This window comes from Ornithodoros turicata, chromosome 2, assembly GCF_037126465.1.
Source record: "Ornithodoros turicata isolate Travis chromosome 2, ASM3712646v1, whole genome shotgun sequence".
Taxonomy (NCBI): domain Eukaryota; kingdom Metazoa; phylum Arthropoda; class Arachnida; order Ixodida; family Argasidae; genus Ornithodoros; species Ornithodoros turicata.
In genome coordinates, this window is record NC_088202.1 from 59,744,544 (window position 1) to 59,770,638 (window position 26,095).

Consider the following 26,095-nt stretch of genomic DNA (forward strand, 5'->3'; position numbering starts at 1 on the left):
TGAATGTGCATAGCGCACACCTTTAAAGGTGTGAAAAAGTTTACAGTGTAGGATCATTTATCTTGAGCTAAGCTAACACACCTCCCCAACGACTTCCAAGGGTGTGCCATTTGGTAGAGCCCTCGATCAGCAATCCAGAAGATGTGGGTTCGAGTCCTACAGCTGGCTACCCTTTTCAGTGGCTTCCTTCTTTCAGGCGTCACATAGCGAAACAATATGCTGGGGGGCGGGACACCATAGAACTTCGATCCTTGTTGTGAAGGGGCTCGTTATTTCATTCCCCACATCCCCACCAGCAATGGGATAGAGTATCACCCCTGGCGATGAAACTCCCCATTCATCATCGTTGATGTTGGGGGTAGAAAAGGAGAGATTGAATTCATCGCACGACGAATTCGACTACTCCCATAAACAGAATAGAGGGAAGAATACAGTGTGTAAGACGTGTGAATTGTCATAGTGTAAATTCGGCAGGATTCTGACGGCGCGAGATTTAGGCTACCTCGAACATTTGTGTATATGTGTGTGTTTTACCGCGTGCTATGAACATACCACCTTCAGTAATTGTCAGGCTAAATATTTCCTTTCCCGCATTTCCTGCGAAAATTAGACTATTTCGGGAGAGCTCAACTCCTGTAGGTCAACACCGCCCACAAATCTAAAGACGTCTGTAATTGACTTAGGCGGGCGCATGACGGCTCCGGGTCACACTCTTGAAACAATTGCTTGTACATTGATCATGTCACGAAAACACCCGTCAGAGCTAGACAACGCACTTAGAGCCAGAGAACGGGAACGGTAATGGTAACGGAAACAGAAACGTACGTTACCGAAATTGGAGATGGTAACGATAACGGAAACGCATACGACGGTCCTCCCTTACAGGGAACAGAGACGGAAACGAAAATTATCGTCCGGTATTGAATTCGGGTAACGGCTATTCCTGTTGTGCGATAACATTTGAGTGACTTGTCATTTTATTTTTCTATTTTGATGACTTCATTCCCTGTAATGCTCCAAATACTACACGACAGCGTGGAAACAAAGCGTAATATTGGATATCAAGGGTGCATTCCTCGCGTACCTACTCGTCCCAGTACTCATAACTCCATGAGATCATCACACGAGACTTGCACAACAGACTCCACGCACTCTACTCCACCATAGCACGAGAATGAAAGCCTACTATTTTCTTTTTTTTTATTACTTTTTTCATTTCACCGTGGCTATGGCGGTATTGTTTACTATTGAGAGCGTCCGCCTATGAATGCGACAATGGATGAAGGTCACACAGATCTTGAGTTGCTCGACTCAGAGTGACTAAAGACACAAGACTGACTGAAGACTGAAGACATGTTCCCACATTTTTTAAAATAAATCTTGCAAGATATGCGCATCCCAGTGACGTAAAATTATTTGTGTAGTGTGTACGCGTGACATCGAAGCAGCACTTGCGCAAAACAGAGCCGGACGGGCTGACCTTCCCCAGCTCTGTAACAGCCGTTTGATAACCGGAAACAGTAACCGATATGCAATTGAAAGGCTGTTATCAGAAACGGATAACGGAAACGAAAATATAGCAGTAACGACAATAGAAACGGTAACGAAACTACGTCCGTTACCTTTCCTTGATGGTTATGTGATAAAGAAAAAAATGGGGATGTGAGTTTCGACGAAGTCGAACTGGCTACTCCAGTACACTTATTCACAGAAAGTACAAACAGGTGATAGACGATGAACAGAGATGAAGAGAGATGATGATGATGGAGTTCAACAGGTAGTTCAAAAGTTTCGACCAAGAGCACATTTGCATGATTTTAAAGGAAACACGTATAGCATTCGCGTTAACAAAACATGTGGACCGGCTTTCCCGTCTGCCTGTTACGCGCCGCCTTGTCTATACCCCACTCCCATTGTGCGAACTACGTTCTCCGCAGGCGAATGGGTACATCTGCAGCTGGGCACCACTACTGAGGGAAAGACGTGACATCGACGCCGATCGAGCTATGCAACTTTTCTGAACCAAGGAATTGAAAATTCTCTCTCGCACCAGGATTGCGCGCTGCACTCGCACTTTTTGTCTGAATGTGTACCAGGGGTCGTAATCCTAATTTTTACTCCCTTTGACTTATTTTTTCGAGATCTTCAACGCTCCTTCAATGCCATCCTGACCTCCATAGTCACCGCTACGAAGACGAGCTGTACGTATAAAACGCAGAGCAAGTACGCACATGCAACGTCTGCTAAGGTAAGCGTGATATGTTTCGGGTAACGCGGACAGCAGTCGACATATCAAGATACACGGGAAAGGAACGTTAAAACGACATACTGAATTAGATATGAAGGGAATTGCCTCAGGACGAGAGGCACCACCTCCGCCTGGGAGGTGGTGATGGTGATCACGGAACCGCTTGTCGTAGTCGGCGACGCTTAGGTTGGGCGATCGCCCCCAAAACATGAGGTGAACCATTAGCTTTTCCCCTTCTCCCGTCTCCAGTTATGCGGTGCTACAAAGAAATCCCCATCCCCCGAAAGTGAGGTTCTGGATCCCCCCTGCTTTTGATGCGTTTCCCATGCGAAGAGAGAAGCGGGGGGAATATGTTTATTATATATATATATATATATATATATATATTCTTGAAGGTCTTGAAGATTCAGACGGCGCCGTATTAATACACAGAATAAATAAGTTCGCACAGAGCACCACCAAAGGAATATTTTCAGATGACTTCATTTAATTCATTTTGAAATTACACAGACACGACGTTTCGAACGGTGGACCGTTCTTTTTCAAGTGAAAAGATATAATGAGTTGGTCAAACAGAAAACACTCACTTTCGTGTGCTTCGACAGTAGCGGGGGAAGGGAAATCGCAGTGCGTTGAGGTTGCCGAAGGGAGGTCATAAATTCTTTGTGCGGGGTCCTGTCGAGTGTGTTTCGCACGTGGGGGGGGGTTTTTGGGGGGGGGGTCTTTCCCTAAGACGCATTTGTGTGGAAATGACTCGTTTGCGTCGCGTAAACGGGTGTAGCTTCTTGTTGTGTTGTAGGCGTTATTATTTCTTCATGTTTTTCACAGTGGACAGCGATCCCGGGTGTTCGTTTAGTGCCGGATTGAATTTATGTATTAGAAATGATTCCTTCATTTCACGATCCCTATCGCTCTTGAATCCGGATTGTAATATATATATATATATATTGTAATATATATATAAATAGGAGGGAAAGGTTAGCCTGCGCTACGGCGGCTTCCTATTCCCAGGCATGAAAGGAAAAAAAAAGAAAAAGTGAGGCAAACAAAAAGGGAAATAAACACGAAATTGATCATGGTTCACCCAGAAGGCAACAGATCCGCAGGAACTGAACAAGTGCCTTTGTCACCTGACTATGTTGTGTGGGGCCTAGCAGCGTAGCTAGGGAAAAGTCCGAAGAGAAGACAACTAAAGTGCCGGTAGGGCCGCTATTTACTCGAGAAATGACGAAACTATCTTAGCGAATCAGATCGTCACCCTCAAAGTAGACAACGCAGAACACGCCCTACCCGCTGCAGACGAAGTTGGTGACGTATGCGTCGTAAGTAGGGGGTGCGTGGGGGATGATGTTTGGGGAAGGTGCGGTCAGTTTCCTCGGGAGCGGTGGCTCGTCCTTACGGAAATAAACGTCTCCTTTCAATTGACCGTCAATTGACTAAAGTTAACGTATGCCAGTGAAATGTCAATTTACATTGAATCTATGGGTGATTGATTCCTATCTCCTTCTTATTGATAATTGGCCGGTGTCTTTATATTGACTGACGATTGACTATTTTCCATTGAGTTTAGGCACTGTATTCACTGACTCTTGTGTGTCTTTTTATGGACTGGTGATTCACTATTTTCAATTGAGAATGGGCACTGTGTTTATTGACTGTGACTGTGTTACGCGGTGCCTGCGAAAGCTGCAGGTGCCCTGTGCCCCCTGAAACAACTGGTACGACATCCCTGCTAACGCCAGGGGCCACAGTGTACAGGACGTATTGAAGGGTTACTGTACCCACTAATACGCGAGACACATATTGTGCCTCTTGAGTTCCCTAACAGAAAAATAACCTCCAGGTTTTCGCAAAAAAAAAGAAAAGAATAAAATGCTCCAAGGACACCGAACATGAAACAAAATTTTATTGGCTTGCACATACCTTGGCTTGCACATTGGCTTGCACATCATCGTTTGCCGAATGGAAAGCATACACGGTTCAGTAATCCCAACACACACACATGGAGCACACCTTGCACGGACACACAACCCATCCAATGTACCAGGCAGTCCTCCAAACGTCGAACACACAGGCCTCGAAACTTCGAACAGGCTTGCACTGCAAAGCACTATCAGTTCCTGAAAGGAAATGGCAGACGAATTACACGAATCAAACGGCACACGCATTATTAAACAAGCACAAGAGTACACGGTTCAGGAGGCACACATATTATTCAGCGGGTAGAAAGGCATTTCATACCGACGTGACAGCTGTGTACCTGCTGAAATTTGGCGATGGGGTACGCTGTGCTTGCAATTTGATAACCGTTACGGCTACGCTTTCTCTATGCAAGCATACAGATACAAACAATTGTGCTGGGAGACCAAAAAAGTGGACAAGTTTTGTTTCTTGGTACCAGATGTGTAGAAACTTGGAAAATTTTGAAAAGTAATACAGAATCCAATTTGCTGCCAGTTGACTCATGGCAATTAAAATGCAGTCAATTCATGTCAACTATTTGTCAATTGGTTTTTGATTGACTAAAGCCAATAAAAAGTAGCAGAAAGTAGGAAGTCAATATGGTCAATAAAAAGCAAGTCGATTGTCAGTTGAAAGTAAATTTTCATTTTTGTAAGGGATACACACAGGAAATGGAGAAGAGAGAAGGATGAAACAGAGAGGTGAAAAATCATGGTAGCCCTGCCAGTCGGGTACTCGCGAAGAACTACTCATCACAGAAAACACAAGACCATTCCTCGGTAGCTTTCGTTGGGATGCTCTCTGTACCACGGTAACCGCCAAGATGATTCGGGAAGTTACCACAACTATGCGTCGTAGGAGTGAACCACAAGGTCTCCACCCTCATCGTGCTGGTATACATTACACCGGGCTCCTCTAGAGGAACGATCACGTTCCTTCTAGCCAAACTCATGAGTTGCTCTGCAAGCATCACTTTCGTGGAAAACTTGAAGGAACACAAGATTCCCATTATTGTCATGGAAGACTTCACCACGGACATAAAGATGATCCAGAACAACTGCTTCTCGGGCTTCATGAAGGAAGTCCACAATGTGCATCCATCTTGCCAGTGACGATGAAATTCCCACAACCCTTACGGGAAGTGTTATAGATTGTGTCTTCGTCAGGGGCGTAGACAAGCTAGTGGTTGCCAAATACGTCAGCTACTTCAGTCCCCACAGGCCTCCACCGTCGATCGTTGGGGAATGCCCGCGATGAGCTCATAAATGCTATCGCATTTCAATGACAATCTGCACAGCGATTCCTGCCGCAATTTGTTCAATCCCCATTCAATTAGTTTCTGCTGTACTCAACGTGTTATGAATGCGATATTTACCAGCTCCCGTCGCATAGTGGTTAGGGTGGCCGCTTTCCCCGCCGAGACTGGGAGGTGACGCGGGTTCGAATCCCCGCACCGGCTGTGCTGTCTGAAGTTTTCCCTGGGTTTTCCCGCATACTTTCCAGACAAATGTCGGCACAGTTCCCCTTGAAGTCGCCCAGGACGCATACTAACCCCCCTGTCCCCCGCTCCTTCCTGCTGTCCTCTCCCCATCTGTCCACATCTCTACGCCTCTCATAGCCACAGTTGCTTTGCGGTGCTAACACGAAAAAAAAAAAGAATGCGATATTTCTGAAACAGAGGTCTCGATAGACTATCACAGTGTATTACAGCATGCGAGTTATTCAGTCATGAGCGAATTACAGCTAACTTGTGAAAATAGTACTGAGCTAAAGTTACTCCTTTCAAATGCAACTAGTCATAGCTACATATGCCACATTAAAGTAACTTAACTGTTACATTTCAAGAAACGAAATAAATCTGAGTACACGGTACTTTCGAAAACCTTATTTTCCATTCATGTTTCGGCTTGTATTGTCCAGCCGAGACTACATCTTACCGCATGTCACACTTAAAGTATACACAGAAAATAAGCAACGGCAATGAATGACAAATATGTTATGATATGCAACATAACATTACAGCCTACACTATTACAACGACTGCAATCAATATAGTATTATAACTTTCAAGAATGTGTCGCACTCTCAGAAAATAAAGGTAGAATTTCGTTCCATTGCGGGTAGAACTGCTTTTCTACCACAGTTATATATTTTCGGAAACAACTGTAGGGATAGAGATGTTTCTACTGGCGCGTGCCTTCGCGGGACGCGTGGGTAGATTGGGCACCCCATGAAATATACTTCTCGAGACTAGAAATAAATCCTATGACCGTTCTGCATCACATAGGGAAACAATATTTAGGGAGGACACAGTGTGAGACACATAGAAGGCAGTGACATGAATTCAGTTAAATACTGAATGCATGATATTTAGTCCGTAGTTGCACTTTAAGCGGACGTTGTTCCTTCGAAGATATCGTCATTAAGCTTCCAATCCCTTTCGTCCAAGGGCGTCCCTTCTCTCACTAAAGGTCATTCAACGGGAAGGAGTGCCCGTACCGAATTCTACAAACATAATTTTAACAACGAGAAAGTAGCTCAGAAGTGCAGATTCTATACGCAAGCTCATCTTTTCATTACTTTTTTCGTTACTGCCCGACTAGGCTGTGTACTTTTTTGCTATCACCGCCCGAAGATGCAGACACGTAGTGAAAACACCGTACTAGCTCTCTAACTCAATTACATTTACATTTAGCGCTTACTCTATAGTACTAGAACTTAAGTAGTGGTAACTACTTACAATACCTCTTCCAGAAAAGTAACTCGGTACTGTGAATAGTTACTGAAGACGTATTTAGTCACAGTTACAAGTTACACTTCCGGACCTCAGGTGGTTTGAAATAATACGCAGTCCTGCTCTGCGGCATGTGCAGCAAGTCGCCATACAAACAGAGGGTGACCCGCCTTGCGTGTAGGTCTGCACACAGTTATTTCTGATTACTTAGCATTCAGCTACTACCAGAGTCTCCTGCCATATATTTATTTACCATGTGGCTTAAGGAAGTTACCCGTGGCTCGCTGGCACATACACAATGCACAATGCTCTTTTGACGATCGTCGGTCCTGTGAATAATTGTAAAACATGCGTTGTAGCGCACAAAGATATTATGGATCGAGTGAGGCAACGGCCAAGAGGCCCTCGTTTATGATTGCCCGTTATTTATGATGCATAACTCTCCGAGCGCTCCGTCTGGATGAGAGGCAACTTTTATCGAAGTCTGTGCAGCAGAGCACGGTAAAAGGTTTATTGACTCCTCGGAAGCCGCGCAGCGCCGGAATAAAATGCTGCCATTCTTTCTCTGTTGCTAGGTTATTGTGAAATCAGCTTCAATGGGGCTCCTGCACATAGTTGCCTTGAGAAGGTTTCTATCTACACATGGTGTCAATTTACTTTGTATAACTAAGACCAAATGACTTCTAGCACATATAATCACCTCAATGTTACGGTTTCAAGTTGAATGATTTCGGTTTCGTAGCTATCCGCCAGAGAAAGTGATTACAATAATTAACGCCGTTTCGTCCACGAGCCACACAGCTTTTCGAGACAGCAAACCGCACGAACCTTACGTTTGTGATAAAGCACTGTCATCACAGCCGTTGCTATTGTACTATGACGCTGTCGTGGTCAATGCCACAGAGTGCATCGCTTTCAACAAATGCTATATCAGCTTACACCACGAAGAAGCGCTGGCTATTCTTACTTACCGACCGGTAAGTAAGAATGGCGGTTAAGCCCGATTTTTCAGATAGTTCCTTCCCGAACGAGCTTTCAAGAATTCGGGTAAAACCCTATATCTACCCGAAATCCTTGCGGTCCTTCAACTTGTCGTTCTAGGTAAACCACCGGAAAAGTGAGTCATAATATAAGCAAAGAGAGCTATTTGTGACAACCTATTTGTCCACCTTTTATAATCCCCTCCTGCAGGAGAAAAAACACGAGCTTTTGTGGAGCTCGGACAAGTGTTTGAATACCGCGGTCATTCACATTATTCCCGTCCCAGTGTCACAGCGGTGGCTTGTTTTATATGCGTTTCGTTTGACCCGAAAATTCCCCGATGACATACCAAACAGAGATCGTACTGCCCGATTTCTCCCCGAGTTATCGTGTGTAAATAGCGCCCAATTCCTCCCCCCCCCCCCCCCCGAAATCGAAAAATCATAAAACCCGAAAACGAAGAATCCTAGGTATATGGTGCTTGTGCCTCATAGTTATATGCACCCGGGTATTCATGCACCTGGTGGTGGTAGTGATAGAACTGCTTGCCGTAGTCGGCCACGCTCAGGCAAGCAACGTCACGACCATCGGAGGGGGGGGGGGGGACGCAACTCTGAACTCTTTTACGTCCGCGCTTGGGAGTGTGTTCGAGGGCTTGTATCTCGCTACGTGCGACACGTAGAAGCACATTTCTTTTCTAAGCATTTTGGCGTGCAGTTCAATGCGTCCATGATGTAATGAACCACATCTATGAAAGTGTCGTAATCCTTTTAAAGACTGGACACGCAGAACAGGTTTTATTTTGCCGGTCTCGCTAGCCTACGCTCTTAGCTTCGTACACTTATAGTAAAGGCAAAAAAATTGGCCAAGAAATTATCTCTATTTACAAGTGTTAAGTGTTCCCTTTCGTTTCTTTTGAATAAAAGCTACGGTGCACCTCTTAAAATAACATGGTTACCTTGATGTTTAGAGTACGGTCCCTTTTACAAAGTGTAATTCTTATGTAGAGGCTTGTGTGTAGCCTTATGGAATTATCACCGTTACCTTTCTGTTAAGGTTACTGTTGCCTTGATTTCTGTACCCTCTGCTTAGAGGCTCTATCGTAGCCTTAAGGAAGTATATTCCTGTTACCTTTATGTTAAGGATACAGTGCCTGACAAAAGTTTACGGGACGCGAGGTTGGCGTACTTTTTCTTCAGCGTGACAATGCCGCCGCCGACACGTGAGGACATGTGGAAAGCAGAAGCAGTAACAGATTGTTCTTCTGTTTTCCACTTCTCCTGTCGTGTCGGCGGCCACAGTATCACGCTGAAGAAAAATTACGCCGACTTCATGTCCCGTAATCCTTTGTCGGGCAGCGTACCTCAATTTCTGGGACCAGGTCGCTATTAAATGCCAGTCACAAAGACTGATCTGTGAGACTGATGCGATTAAGACTTTTAGTTAGTCACAAAAGGACTAACTCAAGAGCCAGTCAGGTCCATCTCAGACGTCTGCGTTTGTGACTGGCTTTCAATAGCGACCTATGTAACGTGGTGATGACGTTGATGTCAGTGTACACAGACCACAAGAAATGGCAGGCAGTAGTTTTTTTTTTTCTTGCATATATTTACAATCATTCTTCGGTACAAAATCCGAAAACAGTCTTTGGAACGGCTCTGCCACACACAGAAGGCTCAAGTGACACTCAAGTTACACAAGGACAGAATATAGCAACCATCAAAATAAATTTGAAAGCGTCCTCAGAGCAAAATAAATTTTGAAGGCGATGCTCAACTTTAAAGGTTGTTTTACTTTCCTAACTAAAATTAAAAGAAAAATTCGTAGTTCGGGATTCTGTCACACGCAATGAATCTCGCCTTTGCTATAGATCACCGCACCGTGAACTTTTCGCTTAAAGCTGCACCAGAAAGAAATTATTTGCAGATGTATCTACACTTTGGCGCCCGTGTTTTCAGTTCAGCTTATCGGTAAATTCACTTTTAACGCATTAATTCAATCAATCAGATCAACAGACAGAAACATTCATGGCGTGAAGGAAGATGCCCTAGGTCGCTTAATATAGTCGGGGAGTTCGCCTCGTTTTGGGATCTAGTCAAGGAACGGCAAAATTGTTACGCTGCAAAAAAGAGAATCTTCTAGAATTGCTAGAAGGACAATGAATTCCACTGAAACTCACCTGAAGCAATGTTCAAGCTGATACATTATATCCAATTATATATTTCCAAGGTACGATATTAAAACGTAGTTCTCTTTTTCCCTTTTGACTTGTCGTTTGCTCTCTTGCTATTTCCTTTCGTGGTCTTCCGAACGTTATTTTATTTACTGTTCTTCTTTCTTTTTCTTTTGAACGAGCATCTCAATGTCTCTAGAGAGCTGGCCTGAAATTTTCCCTCTCCATCGCGCGCCCCGCCCACCCGGAGCGCGCCAATGGGAGGACGCGTGGGCGGTGTCGGCTGAGTGCCATCTGGGGGCAGAGGTTCGAACGTAGACGGGGACGTGCTTTCGGCGATGCTACATCCACTGGGTCGTTCCATCCACCACGGCCCTGAGTTGACCCATGAGATGGCGCTGTTCGATCTCTTAACCCAGAGCCGTTTATAGGGAGAGTTTGGCCATTGGGAGGAGCCTATTTTGAAGCGTGTCGTTTTACGTCACTCGGCGGGCGGAGGAAAGTCCCAGCACTGGCGCCGACGCCATTCTGGATCAGTCGCCAGTGCGCATGCGCGCCGAAGTGATGCCTGCCCGCGCAGGCCCATAGCCGTGAGGCGAGGCTCTGCATCGTCGGCTTCGCCGCATATCAAGCCTCGTTGTTTTGCTCACTACAGCGCTCATACTGTTATGTATGCTCGGGCACGGTGCAAAATGCAACGCGCAAGTAAAATAAACCGGCGACTATTAATCGGTAAGGTGTTCAGGTCAACGGTTCCGAAAACATAAGTCGGTCGCATTGCCTTCTTTCTTTGGAGCGAGTAAGGCACCGTTTCACCAACACTGGTTAACTTTGAACAGTGACCAAGCGTTGTTAAAAGTTAACGCTCAACTATTTTTGGTACACGTTAGTTGGCGACGTGAGGAATGTTTCAGTAATAATAACTCCCTTTTGTGAAGCACAGTTAAGCGTTAAATTAAAGTTAAGGAACCGTTGATATCGGTTCAAGTGTTAATTGGCGTTGGTGAAACCGGGCCTAAGGGAGCTTAGATTTGATAACCTTATTTGTCATATCGATTTCGTAAACACCTTCGTGTGGGATGAGAGTGGTCAGCCGCCGAATTTTTCGGCTTGCTACCTTCCGATGTACTAAAACTCGATCACTAAAACGACGGGCCGATAAACGATTATCGTCGGCCGCAATGCCCGCAGGAAAACAAAGACTCGCGCGATTTTACCCTACTGCACGCTTCAATTGTGTTTACTCCACGTGCACGCGAACTCCACGGGATTATGTAAGAATCTTGCCCAACAGAGAAGACCACAAACGCAATGGTAACGCCAGTACCAGCAAAACGTTTCAAACGTTCGCTGGTCACACAGGTATACACTGCTGCACTGCCTACAACTTTTATTTTCTGCATATATTTTGTACCCTTCTTGGTCTGGCTCCTCAGCTGTGACCTTTCCAACATGGGTGGCCCTTAGTTGGCTGAGCCCACAGATTCACAGAAGCACACAAGCTCCCTTACCACTTCAAGGTGAGGGTACACAAGGAAGACACATATATAACACTACAAAATTTACACTCTTGCTTGGTATATAAATAGTGAAAAAGGTATACTTACAAGTGAGTCCACATCTCACAAAAACACAGTCACATGTACGCAATAATTATAAAGGGCTATTTACAAGAGAGTCCATTTCTCACAAAAACACTGTCACATGTACGCAATAATTATAAAGCGATATTTACAAGTGAGTCCATTTCTCACAAAAACACTGTCACATGTATGCAATAATTATAAAGGGATATTTACAAGTGAGTCCATTTCTCACACAAATAAAGCACATATAAAGACTTATCGCATCACATTTTTGTTCTGCAGCCACAGGGACTGCAGACAGTTCTGTCAATACAGGCTAAAAAGCAAATATACACACTATACACACACAGTTTGGAAGCTACTGTACTCACTTCACTTATGGCGTCTTGGAGCACACATGCTCTTACTTCCCATGTCTTTCGATTTTGTGTTGCTTTTCTTGCTGAGGTCTGACAAATGCAGTTGCAAGCGAGCATGGCAGAACCTCTTGATCAGTTTCTCTTTCACATGATGGCAGCTAGGTATGTTCACTTCTGCTGTGGCATCCATCATTATGCCTTGAAGGGTCATAACAATGTTTTCTTTGTCCATGCACTGTACAATCATCTTCACAAAACAGTCTTCACATGTCAGTAGCATGTTGTACACCCTGTCAGAAGGATACACTAGAGCTCCAGGTGTGTAACACTTGCTTGTAGTAAAAACACTTGCAGCTGAAGTCACATTTTTTGTAGTTAGGACACTTCGGCACTGTTCACATGTAACATTATTCTTGAGGACACGTGATACGATGTACCCACTATAGTAGAAGAAGGCACTCTGTTCCGATTGGGTGAGGTGAGGCATTCCGTAGGTCAGGTTGTCGGTGTCAATGTCAGGTAATATTTGTGCATTCCGCTTCATGGTGTCAAAATCAGCAAGAAAGAACGCTCCGTCATCCACTTCGTAGGATCCGGTGGTGGACACTTTGAGGTACTGTGATATGCTGATAATCCTCAGTGCCATTTTAAATTCAAGTGGAGTCGGGATGGGGTTTCTAAGTCGAATGGTTGAGAAAAAGTTTTCCAGACTGTCTTGCGTGAACCTTGAAGTGAGGACGTAGTCAAACTTCAAATCTTCAAGGAGGTGCTTTTGTAGCTGGAGAATGGACGTGGTAGAAAGGAGCACCCCGCACTGACATGGTTTGAAGTGCCCATTTCCGATCTTCGCACGTGAAAAAAATTTCATGAATTTCTCAAGGAAGGCTACTGCCTCCCTGTGCTTGTCGATGTTGTGGTTGCTCAGAGCCATAACGGGATGGCGACTACACATGAGGTCAAACCAATGGTTCACTTGTTCAATGAACCATGCTGTTGTCAAGACCTGTTGTGGCCATCCGTGCTTGTCTACCATGTAGCACAGAGCCACTGCTGTTGCATGACTGAATATCTTCATAGCATTTGAAACTTTCATTTTGTCAAAATGATTTGGTTCAATAACCTCCTTTCTGAGATTTGGTGCGAGTTTAAAGACACTGCCGTCTTGAAAGTCCACAAGTTTCTTTAGGGGGTCGAGAGAGATAATGCAGCCCTGCAGGTTGTTCTCGTGCACGTCGTCAGGATGCAACACTATCCTCTGGTTGTTGACAAGGTGACCACACATGTTTTTCGCTATGTGTGGAACATCTGCCAGAACACGTATTTCTTTGTCTGCCAAGGAGGGGTGTCGTATTATATTGGCAACATGACTGTGTTTACCAGCGTTAACCTAAAATTCAGACAATCAATTAAGCAAAGTTCTTGTGGAAATCTGAATGGAAGAAGAAGGGCACTTCCCTTGAACAACTGCCACATAGATCTATTCCCTGGTCCCATGTCTGTGGTTATGGCCAGAACATTAAGCTCGATGGCATGGCATTTTTTTATTATGTCAACCGTCTTGTTTCCTGCGTCCACTCCACTGAACGAGTCTCCTGGAATAATTTTTCACAACAATGAAATACGACGAAGTAGTCACACCAGAGACATGACATGCAAAAGCAAAATGTGTGGTGTTGGTTGGTACGTAGCTGACAACTGTGACTATGAACACACGGCCAAGGACAAGAAACTCAGACAAGAAACAGTTTCTTGTCCATGTCTATAGTCACAGTTGACAGACACGATATGCAAGCACAGCACCTAAGCTCACCCGTGTAGTGATAACCAACAACTTGCTTCCATCGTGTGGATATTCCGCATAACATAAAAACAAGTCCGTGGGTCGCCAGTGTTTTTTCTTGCTTGCCTGGCACCGGAAGTGTGCTGTATCCACGGATGGAGCTGGTACTGGGGTCGTACTCGAGCTTCTGCTGAATAGCCATCTCATCTATCATCAAAAGACAGCATCGTTCCTGGGGTCCAAGGGCTGGGACTTTAGCCTGCAGCAGCTCAAACACCTCGTGCAGTACACCAGGCTGGAACTTGATGCCTGAAAGAAAAGGTGTTCAGCTTTCACTGAGTAACTAGATTTCTTATCTGTTAAGTACTTCCTTGCAATTTATTTATCATTAAAAGACTCATTCCATGTGGACAAAACTTACATAATTGGGACGGGTGTTACCCATTCATATTTTGAAGGTGGGTGACAGACATGGGGAGGGGCAAGTAGTTCATAGCTATTGTTACTAAACATGGTCATAGCAGAGACCCTACACTCCTCCAGTAAGCTCTGGAACTGCACACACAGAAACGAAAACAAACCTTCAACTCTTCGTCTCAGCGTTCTTGCAGAAGGGTATGGGAGTTTCTGTTCCAGGATGTCGTCATACCCGCTGCTTCCACAGGAGAAGTGTAGCTGCAATGCCTTCTTAATGGTACTCTCAGACCACTTGCTTCCACGGTTGCTGTGCCTGGAGATGGCAGACAGCTGGTCCGAATTGAACATGTCTGAGAGATGCTCGTGGAAGATTTCTTTCTGCTCTTCCAAGGCCCTGATCTTTTTTTGGTCTCTTCGGTGAGCACGTTCCAGCCACTTTATACGCTCCAAAAGCTGTTCTTTTTCAGTGCTTGAAAGGGTCTAGAAATGGTTTTAGTTTCAACTGAGGCTCCCTTCTATGCGTGTGTGTAGGAGGGAAGAATCCTGGAGAGCCTTACCGTTTCACTGCAGCTTACGGAAATGTCGCATCTCTGTGATGTGCTGCATGCACTGAGGTCAAGCGGGGACGGCACCTGCATTACAGAAATATCACACATTACCAGCTGCCTTCACATATGTCGCCTCATCCGGTACAGCATCACACATAGGCATCTTCACACATAGGCACTGAAATGAACACCTGTGACCTCAGGTATGAAATCAGGTCACATTTGTGCATCTCAGTATGCCGGTGTGCTGAGATAATGATGGTGCTGGAAAGCTATGATGTAATACCTCAACTGAAGGGATACTACGAACATCATCGTCGCATGCAGTCCCCAGGAGTTCCACGTCCTGTGTAATGACATTGTGAGATGAGTGACCTTCACTTATGGGGCCGTGCACGTGGGAAAGGAAATTTGGAGGACATCCTTACCATTTCTTTGCTAGTGACCTCCTGTGATGTGCTGCATGCACTGAGGTCTAGTGGGGACGGCACCTGCATTACAGAAATATCACACATTACCAGCAGCCTTCACATATGTCGCCTCATCCGGTGCAGCATCACACTTATTCTTCACACATAGGCACTGAAATGAACACCTGTGACCTCAGGTATGAAATCAGGTCACATTTGTGCATCTCAGTATGCCGGTGTGCTGAGATAATGATGGTGCTGGAAAGCTATGATGTAATACCTCAACTGAAGGGATGCTACAAACATCATCGTCGCATGCAGTCCCCAGGAGTTCCACGTCCTGTGTAATGACATTGTGAGATGAGTGACCTTCAGTTCTACATTGCACATGTAAGTCAAAAGAAGTAAGAAAGAAATGCGGAGGGCATTACCGTGTCCTTGCAAGTTATTGAGGGGTCACACTCCTCTGCAGCTGTGCCACGGTTTACATCACTTGGGACAGGTTCCTGCACATAAATTCGTCATCACTCCTCAAGCATAAAAAGTATGGAAATATCTCTTCCTCACATTCTTGTGAGAAGGACAAAAACATAGGCTGGTCTCTGCCTATTGCTAATGCCACTTACGAGGCTGTAAGCAGCAGAGCTTTTAGCTTGCCCTTGGTTGTGCTCTGGCACCTTTGTTACAGGTGTCTGAAGGAAAGCCACATAATTATGTCCACAAAAATCTATGCTTTGTACCTCTTTACATCTGCAATATACACTCTGGTCTAATTCAACAACAAAGAGTTTCACCTCTGCTGCAGCACTTCCAACCTCTATTTCAAACTTCCTCGTCATCATTGGCTCCAGACCCTGAAGGAAACTCACACACTGTATCTCATAGGAAGATCTTCACTCTTTAGTTTGATACAAGTCACTGCAAGAGGCGTTATACATGCACCCTACATACCGTTCCAACATCCAGTGTTCTGCCTTCAGCTGTGCATGTCTGGTCACCACTGGGACACACGTGCGGCTTGCTGCTCTGCAAAAGACAGGAAGAGAGAGACAGCAGACCCTGCACCGCAGAAATTTCACTATGAAATAAAACTGTGCCCACCGTGTTTTGTGCTGAGGTGTGGGCCATGGATGCGCTTGGAGGACTGTTCTCGTCTCTGCTTTCCGCTGGCTAGAAGAGAGTATATTTTAAACCAAGCACCATCGAGGTATCCAATCAAACTGATGGGCATAATTAATTGCATGTGCGATCTCAAGTCACTGCTTTTCGAATGGCGGCCTTGCTTCAATATCGATTCAGCTGTTTAGGTGTCACTACAAGAAGCATACTTATGGAAAGGAATGGGCATTTTCGGCCACTTAACACTTACAGGCTTTGGGGCTGTTGTTCGGTGTATGGTGACACCTGCTCATGGCTCTCAGGGGTCTGACAGTTTTGATGTACTGGCTGCAGTAGAAAATGAGACATAAATATACATATCAAAAGGACAGAAAAAACGAAGGACGAAGCATGGAACACAGCGCTGAACGTCAAGCTGTTTGCCAACGTACATGCATACGTATGAGAAGGGAGAAACAATGCCTGACTGTGAGGGGACCTCGCTGTGGCTTTCTCTAGTTGGACCAAAAATGGTTGGCACTGCTGTTGGCTTGAGCTTATTCCACTTGTCAGCTTGATTTTGCTCAAACTGGTCCTTTCCAAAATGTGACTAAGAAAAAAGGGGGTATGGACACACTGTGCACAAACAGAAATAGCTAACGTATCCTGACACTGCTAGCTAGCCGCTGAGTTCATGTATATGCAAACACGTCAGTGCCGTCACGTTGTACTGGGACATTGCTTCTGCTTTTAAAACACTATATATTACCTAGTAGCACAATTTGTTGCCGGAACGTTGTGGTAATGTTTTACTTAAACGTTACTAAAACGTGGCTAATGTCCTCTTGAAAATATGTTGCAGCAACGTTGCTGGAAAACGTTTGGCAATATTATAATAACATTCACGATGTTGCTCCACATCGGACAACATTCGCAATATGTTGCTTCAACGTCGCGGCAAAACACGGTTACTAGGGTTCCAGGAAGGAGAGTAAAGAAGAAAATGTTTCCGCTCATTGCTGGTCTTTGTTCTTGTCGTTACTCGACTTTGCGTCAGCCAGATTACGACTGAAGAAAAACAACACCACTAAAGCTCTTTCGAGGAGAGGATCTAACACGTGGGTCACAACTTATATCTCGATCTTTGCATGGAAGCTGTACTCGATTGAAGGCAGGAAACGTGTGTGCATGTTTTATTTTTTTTTTGTTTTTTCTGTCCATATTTAGACTTTGCCCAGCAACGCCGGGTCGCGGCGTGCGACAGGGCTTTTTAGTCCGTCTTCACAGTCTTACAATGACAATCGCGTCCCAAAACTTCCCTTCATAATATTTACGTTGCCGTACGTGTTTCACGCATGATTTACACGCATCTTATTTTTTTAAATGTGGATAATATACATACCTCGCAAAGCCGGCTGTTCTTTGTGATGTTACACGGTCCACCACGCCGTGCATTCTCGATCCATGTTCGCCGTCTTTGCGGCTCCGAGGGAAAGCGGAACAGACGAAAACCTTTCTCTGTCGTGTTTTTACAGCTTGGTCCGGCACAACCCCCCATGTTGAGCCGGTAACACGGGCTGTTACAGGCTGCTACATGAATGCGTCCCTTCCAGCTGACGGCATCTCCAAAATGGCGTCACGGCAATGCCGGGAGGCCGTCCCGTGACGAAATTTACGTATGAACACGTGAAAATACGTCAGCCGACGCGCCGCCCACAAGGCGGCAAAAGATCACAGAATGGCCAAACTCTCCCTATAAACGGCTCTGTCTTAACCTAGGGACGCGCATTCATTGGGACCGCGAAAATGGTCGGCGGTAAGTACTGAGTCATGATCCCATTTCTGTCTCTCTCTCTTTTTTTTTCTTCTTTTGCTGTTTTCGTGGAATGAATTGACGGATTTTGACGGCTCCTGTGTTGGCTTGTTTTGCTTTTAATAAACGTTTTATGATAGGCGTCCTTGAGCGATGCTCGCGTTTGTTTGTTTGTTTTTGCTTTTAATGAACGTTTTATGATGGCTTGATTCAGTGCCTTTTAGGCGCGGACTTCGAATGGCGCGTTTGCGGCGTCCTTGGGCAATGCCCGCGTTTGTTTGTTTTATTAAATATATGGAACACGCGTTGTTAAAGTGATCTTGATAAGACGTCCGCGGAATCGTTGGGCCCTTGTTTGGGTGATAGTAGGGCGTTCTTTGGCGTGTGTGTGTGTGCCTTCCCTGTTATTGAGCATTTCATGTGATTCGTGTGTGGGTGGCAATCATAAGGCCGAAACTCATAAGGCGGAATTCTCAGAAGGCCGAAAACCAGAAGACCGAAAAACACCGAACAATCAGAAGGCCGAAAAGTCAGAAAATGGAATTATCGAAAGGCCGAAATATAAGGAACCCAGGATACGAAAACTTTTATTCCAACTGCGATAAACGATTAGCTCTACAAATTAAGTAGGATAGACTTGTTGTGAATTAATACAGCAAATAAATTATTTCACCGAACTTCGCGTTAATAACGTACTTTCGATCACTTAGGGGAAAACAAAAAGGAAAAGTAGACATATGAACCACTGTGTTATTGTAGGTGTTTATTTTACACAATGTCAATAAATTTAAATGAAAAATTATGAGCTATGGGGGATGACATTTCCCATTCTCATCCCATTTTCAACAACGGCTTCAACCTCGGTCATTCCTAAACCCACTTCCCTATCATCAGCTCTGACTCAAAACCGCACCTAATTGTTCGGCCTTACGAAAAGTAGGGTGAGTAGCCGAGTGAATGACCGGGGACAACTGATGACTATTCTGGAAGAAATCATATACTGTGCTCCTGTGTCAGGGGACAAGCGTGGTTATTATACAGTTCTTGAAATAGAGCGGTACAGAAAGTTGCAGGCGAAGCAAAAAGAAAGAAAAAAAATCCTACAGATCTTGTCATAGATATTCTATGTAGGTCAAAGAGTGATATTAAACGGTAGGAACAACTTATTTATTTACACATGGTAAACAAGACTTTCGTGCACGAGACTGCACTTCTTCAGGTTACAAAAATATAAACATGGTACAGGCACATATATACAGTTGAAGGGGGAGTTCTGGCATGAGAGGGTAACAGGTTGATGGAAAGGATGCAAACACAGATAAAAATCAAAAGAACATAAATACAAAAGCAGGGGTATCAGAAGCGAAACATAACGCGAGCCCAAGGGCTTATACACAGGAAACGAGAACACTTGTTGGTGACGTTCCAGGAATTAAGGACACAGGTGCGGAGTACAAAGGTGCAGTCTCGTGCACGAAAGTCTTGTTTACCATGTGTAAATAAATAAGTTGTTCCTACCGTTTAATATCACTCTTTGATTTACTCACCACCGGCAACTTGACATCGCCTATTTTTTCTGCCTTCGTATATTCTATGTAGGGGTAAATTCATTGGTCATTAACTGGGTTTACGTTATTTCTGTATAGCAAACTGTAGAGGAGGTGGTGTTCCCCTACATGAGTCCTGACCGGCGATGATGGTATGTCCCAGCGGGCAGATGGACGTGGCCTCACACTAGGACGGTGCCGGTAGAACTGCTCTGCCAGCGCCGTAGCGCGTGGCAGCAGAGGCACGTCGTCATCGTCGTCACCGGGCCGCCACAAAACGATTCAGACGGTTGCTTGTTCAAATCACGTTCGGGTCACCAAATGTAGAGAAACACCATCTCCTCTACAATTCATTCAGTGGGTGGTACAAGTCATTCACTGGTATTCGCCCACGAGGCCCTTTCTTTCGGTAGTAAACATGCTGTGGATTTTTTTTTCGCTAGCCAAATAGTGAATCTAAATTTGGTTCTTGCAACATACATGGAGCCGAAGAGGTCCCTCGAAACCCAGACAATATAAGCCGGGGAGCTGATCTTTGTACTTTGTCTACTTTTTCCTTCTTCTTCTTTTTCATTTTTTTTATTGCGTGCATGTGTAGGGATCCCAGACTGCAGATGCATACTCTAACCAAGGTTGAACTAAGGTTTTATATGGTTGTTAATTTAATATCATTATTTTGTACCATGACGAAACTTCCTTCTTAGCATCCACAGACTTCGAGTGGCTTTCGCGCACATATGGCTATCCCATTTCAGATGGTTCCCTATAAATCTGTCGCCAGCAATGAAAAGGGTGCCCAGAAGAGGCACGGACTATCGGCTGCTCGCAATCTGAGGCTATTTGTTTCAATATGTGTCCTACGGTTCGCCGGATTCTTCCGCATTGTTCTATTCAGCTGTGCTGTTCGTGAATGACAAAGGTCTGCAAATAACCAGAGGTCTCCCCTGTTTAGTAAAAAAAAAAAAAGAAAAGAAGAAAAAAGAAGCAGAGGACACTGATTGCCTGCTTCCGTATTCTCGAGTCAAAAGTTACAGAAAAGAGGTGCTACGGACACGCTGCGAGCTTTGAACGCCCCTCGAACAAATGTATTTCGAACAAACGACGTCGACCAACCGGCTTTCGATCAAACGGCTTTCGACCAAGCGGCGTTCGATCAAACGGCGTTCGAACAAATGGGCGGACACCGGAGTGAATATACGGAATGGCCCGATATGGATCACGCATCTCATGTAAGCCAAACCCCCCAACCGTTTTATAACCACCGGCTTACCGCCGATGCCACGATGTTGGAAATCAGTGCTTTGTCGGCGGATAAGTGAGTGACAGAGGACGAAGCATCAGAGATAAAACGTAAAATTTAATTCAGTTAACTTCCCCGCGCGCAAACAGGTTTGGGATCATGTATGAGCGTCAGCCACAGCTATATATAGGTTGACACACTGCTAACGCATGTGCTTTGCTGCATTCAGGATATGATTGCGCGATTGTTGCGAATATTTGCATTGTTGCGATTGCGATGAACTGCAAAACACGCCTTCGCCAAGAACCTAAAGTGCCGATAAACTGATTCTAACATAACAACAATAATAACGTCTAAAATGCTAATACGCCAATTCTAACGTCTAAATACCCACACTATAATTCTAACATGACCTAACGTCTAAAATGCCAGCGGACTAACTCTAATCTGACCTAACATATAAAATGGTGGCAAATTGATTCTAACGGTGAGCAGTTGTCCGACGGGCAATTGTCTGGTGAGCAACTGTCCGGTGGCGTTCCATGAAACGGCATTCGATAAAATGGTGTCGATGAAATGTCGTTCGACGAACCGGCGTTCGATGAAATGGGCGGACACCCGATATGCTTGCATTGCTTTTCTCAGTGCGCCGTGGTACGCAAGAGTCCTTAGGCAAATAGGCGCATCTCAAACTAACGAAATCATAACAGACATCAGTCCAGCGTCCTTACGGTCCAGCACGTACATCAAGTGTACTACAGGAACTCACGGCAAGACAAACACTTATAACTTATGACTTCGATTTTTTTGCAGAAAACATCGGAGGGAGTTATAAAGTTTGAGATAGGACGGGCTCAGAAAGAACACAACTAGGCACGTGCTATACTTGAGGATACAATGGAACCAAGAATTCGTTCTCCTTTTTCCTCTTAAGCCATTCTGACCTCTTATCTTTGCACAACGAACATTTTGTCACTGAACTTTGTGTTGTGAAGTCCGTCTTTGGGTCGCTCAGTGAATGCGGATTATTCTCCTACAAGGAGAAAAGAGGGGTCAAAACGCCGAAAATGGTGGGTGGTTTACGCGGAACCGGCGCTTTCTTTGTTTCAGTACCTCTTCAGCTTCTAGACCTTGGCAGCGTAGCGAATTGTAGTCCATCGTTTCCGGCCTGAGCTGGTGACTTGCACTGGCGTATATGCCTGCAATGTTCTTGAACATTCCGTCCCACACAGTCGAAAGAAAGGAATGTCAGGCCATTGCCAGGGCCCTGCAATGGAAGGTCTTAAAATGGGTGCCTGTACCTAAACCAAGTGGACTCGTCTCGAGAGGTCGACGACTCTTGGGTTAGACTGTCATAAAAACCGCTGCTGAACTTGTACGCAGCACTCTTGGAAAAGTTCTCGTCCAGCAAAGAGTATCGATGTTGTCCGATTTGAGTGCCCAGTCGATTGACAGCGGCACGGTGCCACCAAAAGTTTAATGAAAGAAACCACCAAAAAGTAGTCTTCTTTCGTCATTAGCCAGCATTACCTGCCTGGGCGTCTCGTCAAAGTCCTTCTGTAACAACATGTGTGGAATCATGTTCAGTAAAAGGGGGAAGAAACCAGAGTCTTCTGTCGGCATTATCTAAACATACGCACAAAAGCGGCACGGGCATGACATCTCATCAAATTCCTTTCGGAACAACACGTGTCGCATGACCCAGTGAAGAGAAAAAGGGGGTATAAAACAGAGAAGAAAAAAAAAACGCAGAGGGAAACAGTCCATAATGACGCATTGTCCCGCGAAATGACAAAGAAACAAAAACGGGGTATACCTCTCACCGCCCGTGTCCCGGTCCACCGCGCATCGCACACGAATCGCATGACATGCTCAATAAAAGGGAAGGCACACACACACACGCCAAAGAACGCCCTAGTATCACCCAAACAGGGGCGCAACGATTCCGCAGACGTCTTATCAAGATCACTCTAACAACGTGTGTTCCATATATTTAATAAAACAAACAAACGCGATCATCGCTCAAGGACACCGAAAACTTGCCACGGATATGTTCATAGTCCGCGGGCAACAACAGGTAATGAATCAAGCCAAAATAAAACGTTCATTAAACACAAAATCAAACAAACAAACGCGGGCATCGCTCAAGGACGCCTATCATAAAACGTTTATTAAAAGCAAAAACAAGCCATCATAAAACGTTCATTAAAGGCAAAAACAAACAAACAAACAAACACGCGCGCATCGCTCGAGGACGCCGATCATGAAACGTTTATTAAAAGCAAAAACAAGGGAACACAGGAGCCGTCAAAATCCGTCAATTCATTCCACGAAAACAGAAAAAGAAGAAAAAAAAAAAGAGAGAGAGAGTCAGAAATGGGATCATGACTCAGTACTTATCGCCGACCATTTTCGCGGTCCCAAGGAACGCGCGTCCCTAGGTCCACACAGAGCCATTTATAGGGAGAGTTTGGCCATTCTCTGATCTTTTGCCGCCTCGTGGGTGGAGCCTATTTTAACGTCAGAGTCGTCGTTGCGCCGCCCAAAAGGACTGAATCCAAGCAGAATCCGCTTATCAGCCACCTGATGCGCGCCATATTGATGCTGTCCGTCAGCTTTGTTGTCGCAATGAATGCAATCTACACGAATAACCGGCTTATCACTCACACCTGCCTCTGATAAGGGGGGGTTTTGTTGCCAAACTGAAAGAGTTCAAGGACGAAGGGCTTTCGAAGGACAATGTACGCACGTGTCTCCCCTCTTTGCATCGTAAACAACGATCAGCATCAATATGGCGTCGGCGACCGGCTGACAACGGGACAACAATAGAGCACGGCGAGGGAGGTTGCTTAGCCGTGACGTCGCATGACGCGCTTCAAGTTCGGCTCCTCCTAATGGCCAAACTCTCCCTATAAACGGCTCTGGGTTCACAGATCCAGCAGCGCCATCTCACGGGCCAACTCAGGGCCGTGGTGGATGGAACGACCCAGTGGATGTAGCATCGCCAAAAGCACGTCCCCGTCTACGTTCGAACCTCTGCCCCCAGATGGCACGCCGCCCACGCGCCCTCTCATTGGCGCGCTCCGGGTGGCGGGGCGCGCGAGGGAGAGGGAAAAGCTCAGCCCCCCCCCCCCCCCCAGCTTTCTAGAGAATAGTCGTACCTTCCGGGTCCATGCTCGCAGTAACTGCACAATATGCGTGTATGATTTCCAGTTTCGTCTGTCTCAGAGATGTATTCTGGGCAGTCGCATTCATCTCCTGTGCACCTTCTATGGCGATCACCGCGAACGTCCGTACTTGAGAACGGCATGACGCCTGAAAAAGCAGTTTCATCGTTTAGAGACATGCAGAACGTGTTGAGTATAGAAACAGTTTACCTTTGACAGATCAGCGCGACCTCCGTCGTCAGATTTCGAGCTGGTGACAGCCGAAAACCTCCGATATGGAGAAGCTCATACGATGTCAAAAGTGGTAAATTTTCAATGTCAAAAAATGGCATCCGAGATCTGCAGGCAGCTGCATGTCGAGGGGCGAATGATGAAGAACGAGAGGGCGAAAACCACGTGCACAACGCGCTGCGAAGGCCGCTCAAGTGAGGGTAAAACTTATAAGTAACATCGCCGTTACTTCTATGGATAGGGAACACAAATATTTACAAGTTACACCATCTGGCACTCGGCCAGTCACTTATATTACCGAGGAGTACCTTCTACTGTGACATAGAAGGTATGTAACGTTGTCAGAAAAGTAGTGTAACTTTAAAATTAGATGTTACAGCGTTTTCAACGTGGCCCTAAAAGCAACCAGATTAAGAGTGTAGTCTACAACGTGTTGGCTTGCTGAACTCGAGATCGCGGGTTCGATCCCAGCGAAGGACGGTAGCAATATGGGGGAAGGTAAACATTGCTTCCAGCACCCTGCGTCGGAGATTTCCTGCGAACGTCAAAAGAACCCCTGGTAGTCAAAATTATCCGCAGTCATACCCTGCGGCACGTGCAGCATGTCGCCACGCAAATAGGCTGGCCCACCTTACGTGTAAATCTACTCCCAATTATTAATTATTATTATAGTGTCAACAATAATGAAAGCAGCACCAGAGCCGACCTCGCGCGCTGGATTGCACGTGCGTTCCTATAAACACTATCATGCCGCTGGCTGCACTGTCACCTCATCCACCAAAATGAAAGTCACTGGGCGCGTTAAGTGGCTGCTCCAGAGCGCGGGTGTTTGGCACTCCTGCCGTTAAGAGGTTACGCTCGTACAGTTTCGTACGCGAGCGCGCTCTTCACGCCCCAGCTTTTGGAGGGTGCACAAAAAAGGGGTATCGTGCTCCGTCACGTGACCTCTTCCCTCCTCTCCACAAAAGCGAAGAAAGAGAACGCGGGACGTTGGGCAGCGATAGAGCACACAGTAGAAAAAAGAGAGAGGGAGAAAAGACCGAAACGCATTGGGGAAGAACAGCAATCCAAAGATGTGGAAGAGATAAAGAAGCGTGACCACGGAGCAGCTGCAATGGTGAAGGAGAGATGCAGTGGTCAGCGTTCATCCATGTACGTTGTGCCACGTGTGTTCGGCGTTTGTGCATCATGACAATGCACGCTCGCGATCATCATCCCTGACATGGATGTAATTTTCGAATAAAGGTATTTGTTTGTGATATTTATCGTACAGCGTAGCTTCTTGGGGCTGTTAATATATCGTAGAAGAGGGGAACCACCCCGACGGGTAGGCCTAAATCGCTCCGTTACATGTACCGCATGTGAGGGCGCGTGTACCTCTTAAATTTAAGAGTTACGTTTCTTAACAAATGTACCTCTTGGCCAAGCGGTACTTAATCGTTACATACGCGTTACCTGGTTTAGAGTGTATCTCTGTTGTGACAGTTGAGGGTACTCCAAACCTGGATATTCGAGCCTTCTTGTATAGCATTTCATTATGGTCAACAAATAGGTTTCACATGAATTAAGCGGCAGAGCTCGACAATACCCATGTGGACACAGTCGGAACGATTGGCCGGTGAAGGTATTGGAGTTTTTGTAATTTTCGCTGTTAGCAAGTCAGGCAGGCGTGTCCATCTTCTAATGTCGGTGTTAAGCGCTGGCCAAAAGTAGCGATTAATGACGAGACATGCGTTCCACACTCCCGGGTGAGCCAGATTGTGAATGCTGTCGGAAATTGACCTTATGGATTTCAACTGGC

General features: G+C 45.5%; 2 protein-coding genes and 1 long non-coding RNA gene across 5 annotated transcripts in view; 1 reads left to right on the plus strand and 2 right to left on the minus strand.

Moving 5' to 3' along the window:
* LOC135385474 (uncharacterized) overlaps positions 1-26,095 on the plus strand; it is a 531,071-nt gene that overhangs the window by 56,991 nt on the left and 447,985 nt on the right. The gene's annotated exons all lie outside the window — the stretch shown is intronic.
* On the minus strand, positions 11,472-12,560 carry LOC135383582 (uncharacterized). Its single transcript, XR_010419951.1, has 2 exons — positions 12,056-12,560; positions 11,472-12,000 (listed from the first exon to the last, which is right to left on the minus strand). It is a non-coding gene; the product is annotated as an uncharacterized LOC135383582 (long non-coding RNA).
* LOC135384699 (uncharacterized) lies at positions 12,802-22,114 on the minus strand. Its single transcript, XM_064613888.1, has 15 exons — positions 22,010-22,114; positions 21,783-21,929; positions 16,150-16,368; positions 15,993-16,052; positions 15,825-15,890; positions 15,630-15,704; positions 15,479-15,538; positions 15,217-15,279; positions 15,075-15,134; positions 14,798-14,872; positions 14,405-14,720; positions 13,854-14,132; positions 13,495-13,635; positions 12,863-13,372; positions 12,802-12,821 (listed from the first exon to the last, which is right to left on the minus strand). The coding sequence occupies exons 1-15, from the start codon at positions 22,112-22,114 to the stop codon at positions 12,802-12,804; spliced, it is 2,196 nt and encodes a 731-aa protein (XP_064469958.1).